Raw genomic sequence first — 15,965 nt, 5'->3', positions numbered from 1 at the left:
AATAGTTTATTTTCCTACTTTCATCTACTGTTACAAATTAACTCAATTTTGAGAGGAGACATCTTAAAGATTTTTTTTAATGTTTATTTATTTATTTTGAGAGAGAGAGAGAGAGACAGCATGCACAAGTGGAGGAAGGGCAGAGAGAGAGGAAAGAGAGAATTTTAAGCAGGCTCCAAGATGTCAGCACAGAGCCCCACATGGGGCTCAATCCCACGAACTGTGAGAGTATGACCTGAGCTGAAATCGAGTCAGACACTTAACTGACTGAATCACCCCAGTGCCCTGAGAGAAGACATTTTAATTTAATGTTTATTCACATAGGTCATATGAGATAAATAAAAAAGCTTAATTCAAAGAAATATTTTGGTCATGGTCTTACACAAATGAGAAGTTTTATTTAATTTTTGCTTTTCCACTTAATGCATTAATCCATTTAATACATTTGTATTAAAAACAAATAGCTAAACTGTACATCACAGAAACAGAATAATTCTTGTGAATAAAATACAGCAAAACCTCAGTAAGGACAGTTGTTGGGGAACTGTCTACAACAGTGAAAATTAAGAAATGTATTAATAAAATACAGTCCTAGTTAAAAGCAGTAAACAAAATGGTCTTGTGTATAAACAGCAAGTATACAGAGCAACTCAAAAAAAGCTCATGATGCCCTCTCGTATAAGATTTTTACAGGTTTTCCCTGACTGATTTATGATTAGCATACTTTGTGCAAAAGTGTTTCTTCAAGTGTTTAGTATTTAAAATCATTATTTTTAGATATTACAGTGTTCCACTGATTGTGGAGGTCATCTGCTCCTCAGGCAGTAAAGGCAGCAGAAGGGATGAAAGCCTTCTGGACATACAGAAAACAATCAGTAGAGACTGTATGTGAATGATCCAAACACCACTTTTCCTGCCCTAGCCAGAGAAATGTGTATATTAAAGCATTTGATTGGAAATACTAAGGACTAAATGCTGACACAGAGAAGTGAAGGAGAGAAAATAGACTATTGGAGACCATTTGGTAGAAGTATAAACATACTTTCCTGACCACAGTAGCATCTATAATCTTCACTGCATACAATAATTTATGTTCATATTGAAGACAATGAGTTATCAAGAAAAGGCAAATTAAATTATATGTTCTCCATAACATTTCAAAGGTATTTCATCATACATTGTTAAATTTAGAAAGCTTTAGGGCATATATTTATTAAACTCCTCTTTGAAACATTTTCAGTGGATACCATATTGGAGAAAATTAATTGCATAGCTATAGCTATTTTATAAAGCAATATAAATCTTAAATATCCCTCTTTTTTCGATATGCAGATATAGTTAACATTTGCATACTTCGGATTATAACAACTCCCCAAGATACACAAATCTAAGATGAATTTTTAATACACTCTAGTATTTATTTAAGCCATCTGAAATGTGTTTTCAAAATGGTTTCAGAATGACACTGGAGGTCTGCGTAGCCTTGTCAACAAGTGGACGACCTTCTTAAAAGCGAGGCTGGTGTGCTCTGTAACCGATGAAGATGGCCCAGAAACATACTTTGATGAATTAGGTACATGGATTTGAGATTGAAAAATGTTTTTGAAAAAGAGTTTATAAAGTTTATATATTTTAATAACCTCTGCAGAGGATGTATATTCCATGAATGTTCTCAGCATAAATCATGTGCCAATTTGAATGAATGATCTGTTTACTGTTCATAAATTTCTTTAAGTACTTTTTAAATCTGTTTTGCCCCTGAGTGCACTACTGAAACATCTACTTCACTGAATTACCCAAGATATGTGAATGAGTGTGTGTGTCTGTGTATGACAGAGACAGAAAGAGAGGTGCTTGTGTAATTGACAAATGAGTAATGATGTATTTGTGCTTTTCTAAATTTTTTTTTAATGTTTTTATTTTTGAGAGAGAGGTAGACAGACAGAGTGTGAGCCAGGGAGGGGCAGAGAGAGAGGGAGACAGAATCCGAAGCAGGCTCCAGGCTCTGAGCTGCCAGCACAGAGCCTGATGCGGGGCTCAAACCCACAAACCGCGAGATCATGACCCGGGCGGAAGTTGGACGCTCAACCAACTGAGCCACCCAGGCGCCCCTATTTGTGTTTTTCTAAAAGAATGTGTATTTCATGTGCATTTAAATTCTAATATTCTGGGGCGCCTGGTGGCGCAGTCAGTTAAGTGTCCGACTTCAGCCAGGTCACGCTCTCGCGGTCCGTGGGTTCGAGCCCCGCGTCGGGCTCTGGGCTGATGGCTCAGAGCCTGGAGCCTGTTTCCGATTCTGTGTCTCCCTCTCTCTCTGCCCCTGCCCCGTTCGTGCTCTGTCTCTCTCTGTCCCAAAAATAAATTAAAAACGTTGAAAAAAAAAATAAAAATAAATTCTAATATTCTGATTTGAAATCAGTTTGTATGCAAATACAGCTAAATATTTTTACTATTAATAGCTAATTAGCAAAATCAAGGTCGGATGGGAAAATTTCAGGGTGGAAATTAAATTTGTACTCTAATCAGCCCTTCTTGGGTGACCCTGAGATGAATTACTTTCAGGATGTGTGACATAAGTAGAGTTATACCAGGTCAAATAAGAACTAACGATCTGATTCCTTTCTACCAAGAAACAGTTCTCTTTTTAATCAGAATAACTTGATACACATCATAGTGTTATGTTTACTAAGTGCCATTTAGAAATGACATTTATTTTGCTTTAACCCATTAAAATGTAAACTACTGGCTATTCTCAGATTTTTTTTACCTCATCATCTGAGAGGTAAGCAATAAAAATGGGTTACATCTTTTTTTTTTTCCCAGCAAGAATCTTATTTGCAAAAAATGTTACTAAATTCAGACCTTTCTTGTAATTGTGACAATTGATTATTCACTGAGGTTTCCTATCAGAAATCTACTTCCAGGTTCTGTTCTGTGGTACTGAGCCTTACTATCTGTACCTTTGTCTTTGCCTTAATATACTTTAAACTTTTTGTTATTAGGCAAATTATCAATTAAGTAAAAATGTCACTAGCAATTTTAACCATAAGCCAAAACAGTCTTCTTTTATATAAGGAAAAAAGTCGCTTTGAATTTTCTTCCGCATTCCAGCTTCCAACCCTATGTCAAAAAGAAACTGTGAACGTAATACTTTTTTAAATTTAAAAAACGATTATGTTATCTTTAAAGGATATTTAGAAAATGCATACAAAAAAAGACAGGAAAATATAGCTCTGCTAACCAGAAATACTCACTGGTAATCTTATTGTAATCTGTTATATAGTTGTACGATTTTCATATGATTCTAGTCTAGATTACATACCACTATACCTTTTTCACTTAATATTACTTCACTAGCATTGTTTCCATAAGGTTGCAGTCTATATACATCCCTATAGTGTTTGTATGATATTTCATTTAATTCACTTTACCACGTGCCTATCATTGGGTTCACTTAGTTGTTTCCAGATTATAATGATACTGCCAGAATATGCTTCTCGATAATATTTTTCATAGTTGAAATTATTTTCTTGGGGTAAATTTTTTTAAATATGGTTAATATTTGGGAACTTTAAAAGAATGATATTTTCCTTTTCTAGAGGATGTGTTTCTGCTGGAAACTGATAACCCAAGGACAACACTAGTGTATGGCATTTTTACAACATCAAGGTAATTATTAAACAATTATAGCTTATGTGTTAAACAATAAACTTCACTAAATGACAGTAATTATTACAAAACATTGTTTTCAGTTTTTAATTTTACAAAGCATTCAGGATATAACCATCCTGTTTTATTACTTTTGCCTGGTGACCAAAATATATTCAAGCTGAACTAATACTTTCAAAATGGTTTTGTACAGAGTATTTATAATGATTATATGCTATTTTTCTCAAAGAAAGGAAAATATGAATTATAATGTAGGAATAAAGTATATAAGATATTTTGTTTTAAGGAAGTAGTTTGAAGATCCATGATTCACCTAAAACTTTTGGTATTTCTACTAAAATAAGTTTTACTTCTGGAGCAATCTAAAATGATGACTGGAAACTAATAAAATAGTGCACTAGTTTTCATATCCCTTATGGCAGTATTTCATATACTGGAAAATAGGTTTAATGTCTTCTAACTTCTCTGGGATGTCCAATCCTTATTTTCATATATTTCAAGACAACTTGCCGTCTTCTCACCTTTTCCTAGATATATTTGTGTTTAATTATTTTACACTGAGAATGTTACTCAGAAGGCAGCACAGTACCCAAGCGATAGCAGGGCCAATGCAGAATGTAATCTGTGCCTTTTATTAGAAAACCAACCAAAAAACAAAAATTTGAAGATTTTAGCATTCTTCTTTAGCAGGGCAAGCACAGCATCATTGTAAACTGTAATGGTCCATTCAAGGAAAAATAAAATCACAAAGATATTGATTATATGTCATATTTACATTTGCCCTATAAAATATGTAAAAATATGTCCTACAGGATGAACAGTTTAACTCGTGTTCTAAAAGACAAAGTGGTCTTGAGTTAACTCAGAAATAAGTGAACAAAGTGAAAAGAACCAAATTCTTCAGAAGAAAATGTTTGTTTCAAAAAAATATTTCTACAGTTTTTGTTTTCCCCAACACCAATAGTCTTTTGAAAAATTCGTAATTGTCATTTCTGAGCAGCAGTGCTAATGATTAATAACATATCTTGTTTTTTTCAATGGGCATCTAAGTTTTCCCTTAGGCATCTAATTTAAGAGATATATGTAAGTCAGAGAAATGTTTGTTTCAGTCAATCTGCCTTAGTGACAACAGAAATAGTTTTTAGTAAGGATCCAAACACATTCTCTGAGATTATATTGGCGTTAATGTAATGAACTTTTTTTGGACTTTACTGTTTTTGTTTCTTTTTTTTTTTTTTGTCATTAACAAGGAAAATACATAAATTATGACAACTTAGACTTCTCTGACTACTCTTTAGGATAAATGTGAGAACATTCTCACGTTAAAATAATCTTAAGACCAAGAAATACAGTTTTCTCTTAATGAGATTTATTTCTTTCACTTAAATTATGATAGATTTTATTGACAGTGACTTAGAATTCAAATTCATATTTTTTGAATAAATCATGAATTTATTTTTTGTTGTTAAGATAAACTAGTTAGAAACTCTTTGACTTGTCCTATATTTTGGAAACATTGAGAACTCTTCTATAACTTATTATTGTCTACTGCCTCCATGAAATGGATTAAATGTTTTAATGCTTTATGTACCAATGGCTTATTTCAAAATAGGAGAGAAGATTTTTTAGCTTTACAGTGTGTACTGTAATGTTCAACTTTTCCATGATGAATTATCAACTCTTCATCACAAACCTTGCCATCTGTTTTTTTAAATTGTATTTAGAAGTTAAAAAAAATAAGAAAATGGATCTCTTTCTGTTTCTTTTTTTAGCTCAGTTTTTAAAGGATCAGCAGTGTGTGTGTATCATTTATCTGATATACAGACTGTGTTTAATGGGCCTTTTGCCCATAAAGAAGGGCCCAATCATCAGCTGATCTCCTATCAGGGTAGAATTCCATATCCTCGCCCTGGAACTGTAAGTATCTAGGAAAATTTCTTTGTTATTTTGCTTTTTAAAAAACATATATATATAACTTACCAGGATATGATATCATGTTGATGTTTATTAAATATAATCGAAGGGAGCCTGGGTGGCTCAGTCAGTTGAGCATCTGACTTCAGCTCAGGTCATGATCCCACTGTTCATGGGTTCAAGCACTGCATCGGGCTCTGTGCTGACAGCTCAGAGCCTGGAGCCTGCTTCAGATTCTTTGTCTCCTCTCTCTCTGCCCCTCTCCAGCTCATGCTCTGTCTCTGTCTCTCAAAAATAAATACACACACATATATATGTGTGTGTATATATGTATATATATGCAATATATATGTGTAAATATATATAAATATATATATATATATATATTTACTGACTTACTGATTCACTTATTGTAATTTTTCAGGTTATGTGTTCTCAGATTTGGTATTTTACAAATATGGTATAGTATAGCACTCTCCACAAATTTTTCTAAGTCCTATCGCTAATAAAATCTCTTTTAGATTTGAAGGCAACTGGATATGTTAGACATGGCAGAGATATTTTCCTAATTTTATTGTCATAAAGCCATAGTTTGGAAATTAACATTTTGGCGGCATTCTGAAAGAATTTTAATGCTTTTCACATAGCCCTTCCTAATATTAAGGAATGTTACCTATTTTAATAAAGGAATAACCATATCAGAATTAAGTTACAGATAAATCATATGTAGATCTTTCCATTGTAAGGGATATATTTAAAAATTATATGTTGTATATTTCTCAAAGAAAGAAATAGTATGTATAAATAAACACGATGAAAGTGATATTCTAGTTCAGTAAAATATTTGTAAACTCTACAGTTTTGAGGTATACAGGTATATCCATGTTTTGTAATACCAGAAGTATTAAGGAGTACGTTGAAAACTAACCTTTCCAGCTGCAGACAGTGCACTGACCAATTGGAATTGAACTTTCTCCAGCACTACAACGATCACAGTCCTACTATTTATTTTTCATTTGGCGCATTATAATGCTTTATTGAATTCTAGAATATTGATTAGTTTTTGTTTCTATAAAATGTCACATGGTGAAACAATCAAGAGGAATATGATTTTCAATGGACTTTCATAGGGAATATAATTTTCTTATATTTTCAGTTTCATAGTATGGTTATAATTATAAAATAGGGTGGATGTGAGTAGAGAAGAATGATTTTATGGAAAATAATCAAAAGATGTTTGTTAGAATATTATTTTCTTAAAATGTTTCTTTTTCCTTTTTCCTTAGTTATGAAGTTCCCTCTGCCAATATGCTTTTAGATATTCATCCCACATAACTATTAATTGATAATTTATTTTTTGTGTTATTCTTAGAGTTTATTTGCAATGTATTATTCAGTCCTTTATTTTTTCATCATCTTAAATGTGTGGTTGATAGGAATAATTAACTTTTAATTAAAGATTATCATCATTGCTCCTTACCTGTGAAACAATTAAATTTTGAAGAGCCACACTTAATCATGGCTGGGGATGAAGTCCTATTATACAATTCACAATCTATCCCCTTTTAAATGATCTCTCTTTGATGCCCATAGCTCAACAGAAAGTGGAAAAAGTACTTAATGATTTTGTATAACACAAGGAAAATATCAACAGATGTATCAATCTCAGGGTATCTCAACTTGAGGTGGGTTGGGTAAGGAGCAAAGATTATACAACAGAAGGGGGAGCTGAACCACTTTCAAATTCCATTATAACTCATGGCTCTCGTTATTTCATTCAGTGCCCTTCATTCATTTCCAGGGGACTCACTGATAACCTATTCAGAGATAAATGTTAGTTTTGAGGATTACTTGCTATTTGAAGTTGACCAAGTCGTTGCTTCATCTTAATACAGAAAATTAACGGGAGGTTGTGATAGAATATGCTTCCATTAATTATTCTTTTTTGCAACACACATGTGGGATTAGTCAAGGAACGGGTGGTTTGTGAACTCAAAAAATTCTACTTTCCTCCAAGTATATCCTTAAGAGACATTTCTCAGATAAACCAATAAGATTGATAAAAGAGAGCCATGCTAATTGAATCAGGTCTGAGGCCCCAGAGCCTCAATGAGTTTGGGTCGGAACTACTCTATATCCAGTTTACAGAACAGATTGTGTACACCTTGCCTCGTCTCAAGTAGGGATTCCCAGTAGTAACTTGAGATTAGCATGGTGAGAGTAGTTACAGTATGGAAATTGATGACTATTACAAGTGAGGGTTTTGTTTTGTTTTTCCTGAAGAAAAGCCACCTCTGTTCCCAACCCTTGTCAGACTTCACCAGAATGGCAGCTCAAAAGGACTCTCAGGAATCATAGTGAGAAAACCATTCACGTTGAATTGCGATTATTCTACATAAAATGTGGGAATAGATAAACCCTTTTATTGAAACAAAGTAAGCCAATGCTAAATTAGAAAATTCTGCTAACAGTCCCACTTTTCACTCTTTCCAAGCTGCTAAGAATAAGCATGTTTTTTCTGTTGTAAAGCAGTGTGGTATAAGCCAGGGCTTAGTAACACACATCTGGAGCTGACTCCGTGAAATAAAGGGAGTAGTCGGTACTTGAGACATATTTCTATAATGTGGTTTCTTACATCTGGTGTTGAGACCAGAGCAGCTCCCTTAAATAAAAAAATTGTCAGATGAGTGATCCTTAGGGAGTAAAAGAGGCAGGGTGGAGGAAGACCTCTGGAACTCCTTCTGGAAAAGCAAACCTCCCAGATTTAGTCCCTCCACCCTTCACTGAACAACACACCATGAAGTCTCAGCTGTGTGACTCAGAGTGGCCAGTGTCTGTCTCTTCCCTGGGCTTCCAGGGTTTAATATCCCACTGATGTAGCCAGAAGACCTACAGCCAAGTGACCCAAAGCATTCCCTCTTCTCTCGGGTTAAAAATGTTGCTTCTGAAGACCTCCCAATGAAGAATCAACTGTCATTGCTGTATTTAATTTTCCTACACAGTAGTTCAGTTGCCAGGTCAACCTCATAAATACATGACTGAATTCTTAAAGAAATGACAGGGGCAGAACTTGTATACCCTCATTCTAATGTTCCTTGTAGGTGATTCTTTTAAAGCAGGGTGGATAGCTATGTTAGCAAACTGCCCCAACTAGCAAGCACAAGTCAGTGGGAAGAATCCTGCCAATTGTGTCATAATGTTTTTCCATAAGTGATTCAAGTTTGTGGAAGAAACAAGACACCTTTGGTATGTTGCAAAGGGCAGCCAAAGACTGCAGATTCTCTCTGTGGCTGAGCTAACATATTACATTATTCTGTTGCAACGTGTATAAAGCTTCTGTAGAAAATTGTTTTTGCTTATACTATCTTGTTAAGCAGAACCTAATAAAAGTGTTCTGTTTTAATATCTGTTTATAAGTGGACCAGAACCATCTGCTTTAATCATTATGCTTTACAGGTCTGGTACCTGGTGCAGCAAAAGAACACAGAAACTTCATGACCCACCTAGTTAGTGTTGGCAAGAAAAAAGAACTTTATTGCTGGCACTTGTGTTGATTCCATGCATCTTTTCATGGTTCTTACATTAGAAGTATTTCTATTCTTCAAGGATGTTTAAAACACTGTGAAGAAAGTTTACAATAAAATAAAATACATAAGGCATATAGACATGAAAAATTCATTATATGTTGTTTCATAGCATTATTCAAGACACATGAATAAAATAGACAATAAATATTATTGAAGTCCAGAGGACAGAAAGACTGCCATGGGACAGCCTTCTCTAGAGAAGGCATATAAACAATAAGAGACTGAGCTGGCCCTGAAGGCAGTTGGATTTGGATAATTTGGGTTAGGAAGGAAGGATGTTTCAGTTTACATTATAAGGCAAAGATAGAAATTAATAAGTCCTTCTAGAAGCTCTGTATGAGCTAATAGGACTGGAGCAGAGCAGTCTTGTCGGCAATGGAGGATAAATGCAAATAGAATGAGGACCAACTGGTGCATAAAAGTACAAGTCTTCAACTATGTAATTCTTTAGGCTTCAAATAAAGGGCCTAGACTACCAAGGGTTTCAGCAAGGGGATCACTTTCTCTCAGAATACAAGTTTCAGAGATCAATGCCAGAAACTAACCCAGATTCTGGAATGCCAAATGTCCATGTATTTATCCATATATCATTCATCTTTCAAGTGTTAGGTCAAGTTCCTCTTGACCATGTCAGTCTCTCCTTCTCTGACTAGTTTTGCTTTTATTTTCCAGTCTTTAATCTCAACTCCTACCTCCTTCTTCTACTTTGTGCTCTATGACCCAGCAGTGCCTCAGGAATTATAGTTCCCTAAATATTCCAACATTTTTATCCTATCTTTAAAACTTTCACCAACCCTGAAACCCTTAAGTTCTCTAGTATTCTGAATTCATTTAAAAAATATTTGCTCTTAAACATATATGACAACTGATCACAAACCAACATTTGTTATTTATTTTGTTTGTCTTAAATTATTATTATAAGACTTAATTGTTATTTTGCTTTGAATATACCCATCTTCCTTACTAGAATACTTCTTTCTAGAAGATAATGGTAGCTTCTTATTCTTATGTCTCCTACTGGGCACATCAAAATGCTTTTTGAATAAAAAGTGAATAAAATTAGTCGCTTAAGTGTTGGACTCTTGATTTTGGCTCAGGTCATGATCTCTCAGTTCATGAGATTGAGCCCCGTGTTGGGCTCCATGCTTATAGTGCAGAACCTGCTTGGGATTCCCTCTCTCCCTCTCTGTTTATGCCCCTCCCCCCCAAATTAAAAATTTAAAGAATGTGTTCAAAGAATGGATATTCTATTCAATATATTAATATTGAAAACTAGGATCATGGGTGTGCTTTGTGAGGAGCATCAGAGGATGGAAGACATCAAGAATACCTAAAAATAGGAAACAAATTAGGTGAGGATGACGATTGCTGATACGTCCTTAACATGGCATTGTTATTGTTCCCAGCATTTCACCCAGCACTTTAGTAATCAAAATACTTAAAATGTCTTTACTCAAAAAAGGAGTGCCTGTCACTGCTTGATAAACAGAATGCTAGAACTGGAGAAAAACAACTTGAAGTTTAACCCAAACTACTTAATGAAAATTTGCAGAGCTAAATCAGCTTTCTAAAGAGGGGGACACCAGCCTCATTTGTGGACAGAGACTTTGTTTTATGGTAGTACGTGGATGTTATATTTATCTTGAGATTTTAGTACATATGCTTTCTCATATCACAAAGCAAGGGATAAGTTAGTTGCATCTTATTTGTATTTGGTAATGTTACACTGAGCAAACTTGCAAGTCCAGATACAGAATCTGCAAAGGGTCATCCATTTTTGTTCTTGTCACCATTGTTCTCACTCACCCTGTGTCTTATCTGTAAAGTTTGTGCCACGAATCAATGAAAAAATTAATTATTGTCAAAAAGAATTCTTTGGTAATTTCGAAAATAAAAGTCTACCAGGAAACACTTGTTTCTAAGCAAGAAGTTCATTGTGACTATAAAACAAAAGTCCCAGATAGGGGACATTTGAATGAATATAAAATAACTGATTAGAGTTGTGAGTTGATTTATTTGGGTTACTACAGTTTTGAGCACCTGAAACATAATTTTAACCGAATTTCAATTAAGTAAGGCCAAGAAACCAGACACTTCTAATTTAATCACCTTATCACACATGAAAATTGTTAACTGGAAATTATATAAATTGCTCAGTAATATATGCTAACTTTGGATCTTTCTGGAACCTACAAATGAGAATGTTTGCAAATATTTAAAGAGACATCTCAGCTTAGCAAACCATAATTAGTGGTGTTTTATGAGGAACTGGAACTATTTGAATTGCCCGTGCATTTGGTCTTTCCATTTTTTCATTCAGTGAGCAATGTATTTCCCTTTTTCCACTTTGTGTGTAGAATGAGGGTAGAAAACACCCATAATTCTACGCTTTTCAGAAGTATGGAACATATGCATCAGTTTAGAATACCCTCAAATGAAATTCTTTGTCCTCATTTGGTCTTTTTTGTGGGCAATTTATAAACATGTATATTTAAATATAATGCTTTTTCCTAAAAGAAAAGCACATGAGCCCCAGATGAAAGTCTACTTAATGGGATTATGAACGGGTTGGCTTAGTTTTATTATTTGCCTCATTATCTCTCCTTACTGAAGTCATTTAATTGCTCCTTGTGCCTTTCTATAAAAAAAGAGCTGTATTTACTGGTCCTGTAAAAAGTTCTAGTAACGTTAACTGGTCAAAGTGAGTCAAAAAATTGCATTCAGTATGATAGAGTCTAAATGAGTGAGGCAACATTATAATTTGCTGAGAGTTATTTGCAAATGTGAGTCTGCCCAAGGATGCTGGTCCAGAGGCACTAACGTTGTGGGAAAGTTGTTGCAAGGGTTTAACCTAGAGATCACCATGTTTTGGGAGACCCCTAAAGTTATTTTTTCTCTTTTTATATTGAATTAACATTAAAATTTTGGCAGATTTCACATAAAATTCCACATTTCTATCTTCTGTTGAAATCTGGCCACACCAGGATGTATTCCTGCATAGGAGCAATCAGCTAGAAATGAGTGTTCATTGCCACTCTTGAAAAGGTATAACTTGGGGCACCTGGGTGGCTCAGTCAGTTAAGCCTCCAACTTCGGCTCAGGTCATGATCTCACAGTCCGTGAGTTCAAGCCCTGCGTCGAGCTCTGTGCTGACAGCTCAGAGCCTGGAACCCACTTCAGATTCTGTGTCTCCCCTCTCTGTGCCCCTCCCCTGCTCATGCTCTGTCTTTCTCTGTCCCAAAAATAAATAAAAACATTAAATAAAAAAAAATTAAAAAAAAAGAAAAGGTATAACTTTCCAGTATGTTACTGACCCATTCCATCCTACTGTTTGCCATAGATTTGCTATTGATCAGAAAGTTTGCTTTGTTGATTTCTTTTTACCTTGTACCTCTCTAAAGGGAATAAATGAAAACTAGAAAAGAAATGGTCTTTTTCAAGAAAATATGACTAAATATTTTTTTGTTTCTAAAAGTAGAAATATTGACAGGTATTTATTTAATAGGGTTACACAAATAATGTTTGTATGTGTTAAAGATTATACCAACAGCTTTGCTTGTATAACTTAACACTTGGATCCTATTAGTGGATAAGTTTGAGTTCCAAGCTTCAGAAGCTCCCCGCCTGCCCCTGAGCTTGGCCTCAGATACCCTATAAATGGAATCTTCTCCCCAGAAGCCCTTGTCATGCGCTCTTTCCAGAACTGCTAAAGCTGTCCAGCAGTCCCTTTTCAGTTATTATTGCTGTCTAGCTGCCTCTTTGACCTTGATGCTCTGAATCTTTCCTCTCCTGGCCAGAACTGAAGCTCTTGTTTCATACAGCCCCTGCACCAAAATTGAATGCCAGATGTAATAGAGTAATTCTCTCAATAAACTGCTCTTTGTTGAATATCTACTCTTTATCAGCTGTGTTGTAGCTCTGAGAGTGAAACGATGAACAAAATATACCCAGTTCAGGTCAATACATACCTTACATTCCAGAGGGAGAAACAAACAATAGACATACAAACAACAAATATATAATATACAGTTAGGTAAGTAGAGCTGTGAAGAAAAATAAAGCTGGTTAAGGAGATAGAAAGTAGAGATGGAGATGGGGAACTATTTTTATATGTGTTACCTTTAAAGAAGTAACTTTTGAACTGAGAACTGAATGAGGTTCAGAATGGAGTTATAGGGAGAAGAGCGTTCCAAATGGGTATAGCCAGTGTCAAAGTTCTGGAGCGGGAGCGTGCTTGAGACTGAAGAAGAGCAAGAGGTACTTTGGGAATGGTAGATGAAAGCCAGACATATAGGAGCTTCGAGACCATGCTAAGGGATTGGAATTTTATTCAAAGATTAATGGAAGTCATAGCAATCTTTTCTAGAAGGGAGTTATCAGTTCTCATTTTCCACATCCAATCCAAGTTCTGACTTCAGAGATCCCTCTTTGGGGAGGAAAGAATCATATGGAATAAAACTCTTGTATTGAATTCAATTCTGATTGAAACTGATAATGATAACCTGTTTTAGCGAGTGATAGTACTAGATTATATCCACAAGTGTGCCCCCCCCCCCTAACAACACTGTCACTGGCAAGAATAGGAATAGAAAAGTGACAGATGGGAAGGTAAAAAGTTATATATAAAATGGCATCAACTGCTCTCCAAAAACAAATGGAGTAGGATAAGTGGACTTAGCCTTGTTCAAGTGGTCAAATTGTACACTTTTTTAATTCATTTGCTATAGATAGTTGTATATATAGTCATGTTGTTTTCTCCTCAATGAGTAGCAAATATGATGGTTCATCTTACAGTTTTTTGACTTTACAATGATGCAGAAACAATACAAATTCAGCAGAAGCTGTAATTTGAATACTTAATTTTGATCTTTTCCCAGGCTAGTGATTTCTCCTCTCTGGATGCTGGGTAGGGCAGCGAGCCGCAACCCCCAGTCTTGTGATCACAAAGGTCATCAACCCATACACTTACAGCCATTCTGTGTTTCACTCTTAGTTCAGTCAAAAAATTACATGAGCTATTCAACACTTTAGTATAAACAAGCTTTGTGTTACATGATTTTCTCTAATTGTAGGGTAATGTATGTGTTCTGAGCACGTTTAAGGTGAGCTCAGCTAAGCTATGATGTTTGGCAGGTTAAGTGTATCAAATGCAATTTTAAATTACAGTATTTTCAATTTATGATGGGTTTATCAGAATTTAAACCCATAATTGTAAGTCAAAGAGGATCTGTGCTTACAACAACTTGAGCTTCTAAATATTTTGAAAAGTGGAGGTCTTTTGGTTATTACTAAAAGGAAGTAACTATTTACTAATTTGGTTCTTTTTAAAATATTTTATTAGTGCCCAGGAGGAGCATTTACGCCCAATATGCGGACCACTAAGGAGTTCCCAGATGACGTTGTCACTTTTATTCGGAACCATCCTCTCATGTACAATTCTATCTACCCAATCCACAGAAGACCTCTGATTGTTCGTATAGGCACTGACTATAAGTACACAAAGATAGCTGTGGATCGAGTGAATGCTGCTGATGGTAGATACCATGTCCTGTTTCTCGGAACAGGTAAGTATTTGAGCTCAAACTATACTTTAATGTGTAGTCAAAGAGCATAATAGGTCAGGACCATAATATTGGAATCAGAGAGACTCCAATGGTATTTCTGTCTGATTCTCACTGAGGTATTTAATGTCTCAATGCCTGTTACCACATCTGTAAAATGGAGTTAATAAAACAAATTACTGTATAGGGTTATCATGAGTAACTAGTGGAATAATATATGTAAAGCACCTAGAAGAGTCCCTGGCACATATTATAGTGAAATATAATAATTATGAGCTGAATGAAAGTATGGGAAGACTTTTAAGCATGGGTTAGTGTTTCTCTCAACTGAACCAAATTCTGCAACTTTTTAAAATTTTTTTTTAATTTATTTATTTTGAGAGAGAGAGAGAGCACAACTGGAGGAGAAGAGAGAGAGAGAGAGAGAGAGAGAGAGAGTCCCAAGCAGGCTCCACACTACCAGTGCAGAGCCCACTGGGGGACTCGAACCCATGAACTGCAAGACCACAACCTGGGCCAAAGTCAGATGCTTAACCAGCAGAGCCACCCAGGCGCCCCTGCAACTTTTTAATAAATACACGGAGTCATTTTCCAGTGATTATGATAATGGTAGATGGTTCTAGATAACATTTAAAAGTGAATTTAATAACAAATAAAGATAGGTTTTTTTTAAATGGTAGTATTTTAATATGTATTTTAATGGTAGTATTTTAATACATTCACAATTGTAGTTTGCCAATTTACCTTAATAGACTAGTTGAGTGAAAAATACTCTTGTTTGTAGACCTACACGAATGTGGGATGGCTGACCTTGTAGCAGGAGTTCTCAAAATGTGGTCCGCAGACCAACAAAATCAGTATAACCCAAGAACTTGTTAGAAATACAGTTTCAGGCTCTAGTCCAAGAACTCTAGGGATAAGACCCAGCGTCTGTGTTTTAACAAGCCCTCCAGGTAACTTGATATACACTAAACTTTGAGAACCACTACTCTAGAGAAAAAAACTAGTTTGACAGGCAGTAATTAACATCTTTCAAACATTCCTGACTACCTTGCAGGAAGTGATGAAATCTCTTTACCTATAATATCAGAGCTACTTCATGAAATTAGGTATTTTCTCTACTAGTTTCAGAAATAGATCTCAAATGTGTCTGTAAACCTGATTTATAAGATGTGCTGTGGTGTGGGGGTGCCTGGGTAGCTCAGTCTGTTAAGTATACAACTGTTGATTTTAG

General features: G+C 35.1%; 1 protein-coding gene across 1 annotated transcript in view; it reads left to right on the top strand.

Moving 5' to 3' along the window:
- SEMA3C (semaphorin 3C) overlaps positions 1-15,965 on the top strand; it is a 176,241-nt gene that overhangs the window by 110,187 nt on the left and 50,089 nt on the right. Inside the window, exons 9-12 of the mRNA XM_030307851.2 lie at positions 1,459-1,573; positions 3,600-3,669; positions 5,442-5,586; positions 14,512-14,734. Coding sequence (XP_030163711.1) covers positions 1,459-1,573; positions 3,600-3,669; positions 5,442-5,586; positions 14,512-14,734 — 553 coding nt within the window. The remainder of the gene's footprint in view (positions 1-1,458; positions 1,574-3,599; positions 3,670-5,441; positions 5,587-14,511; positions 14,735-15,965) is intronic.

This window comes from Lynx canadensis, chromosome A2 (genome assembly GCF_007474595.2).
Source record: "Lynx canadensis isolate LIC74 chromosome A2, mLynCan4.pri.v2, whole genome shotgun sequence".
NCBI classification, from domain to species: Eukaryota; Metazoa; Chordata; class Mammalia; order Carnivora; family Felidae; genus Lynx; species Lynx canadensis.
This window is presented reverse-complemented; position numbering and strand designations above follow the sequence as displayed.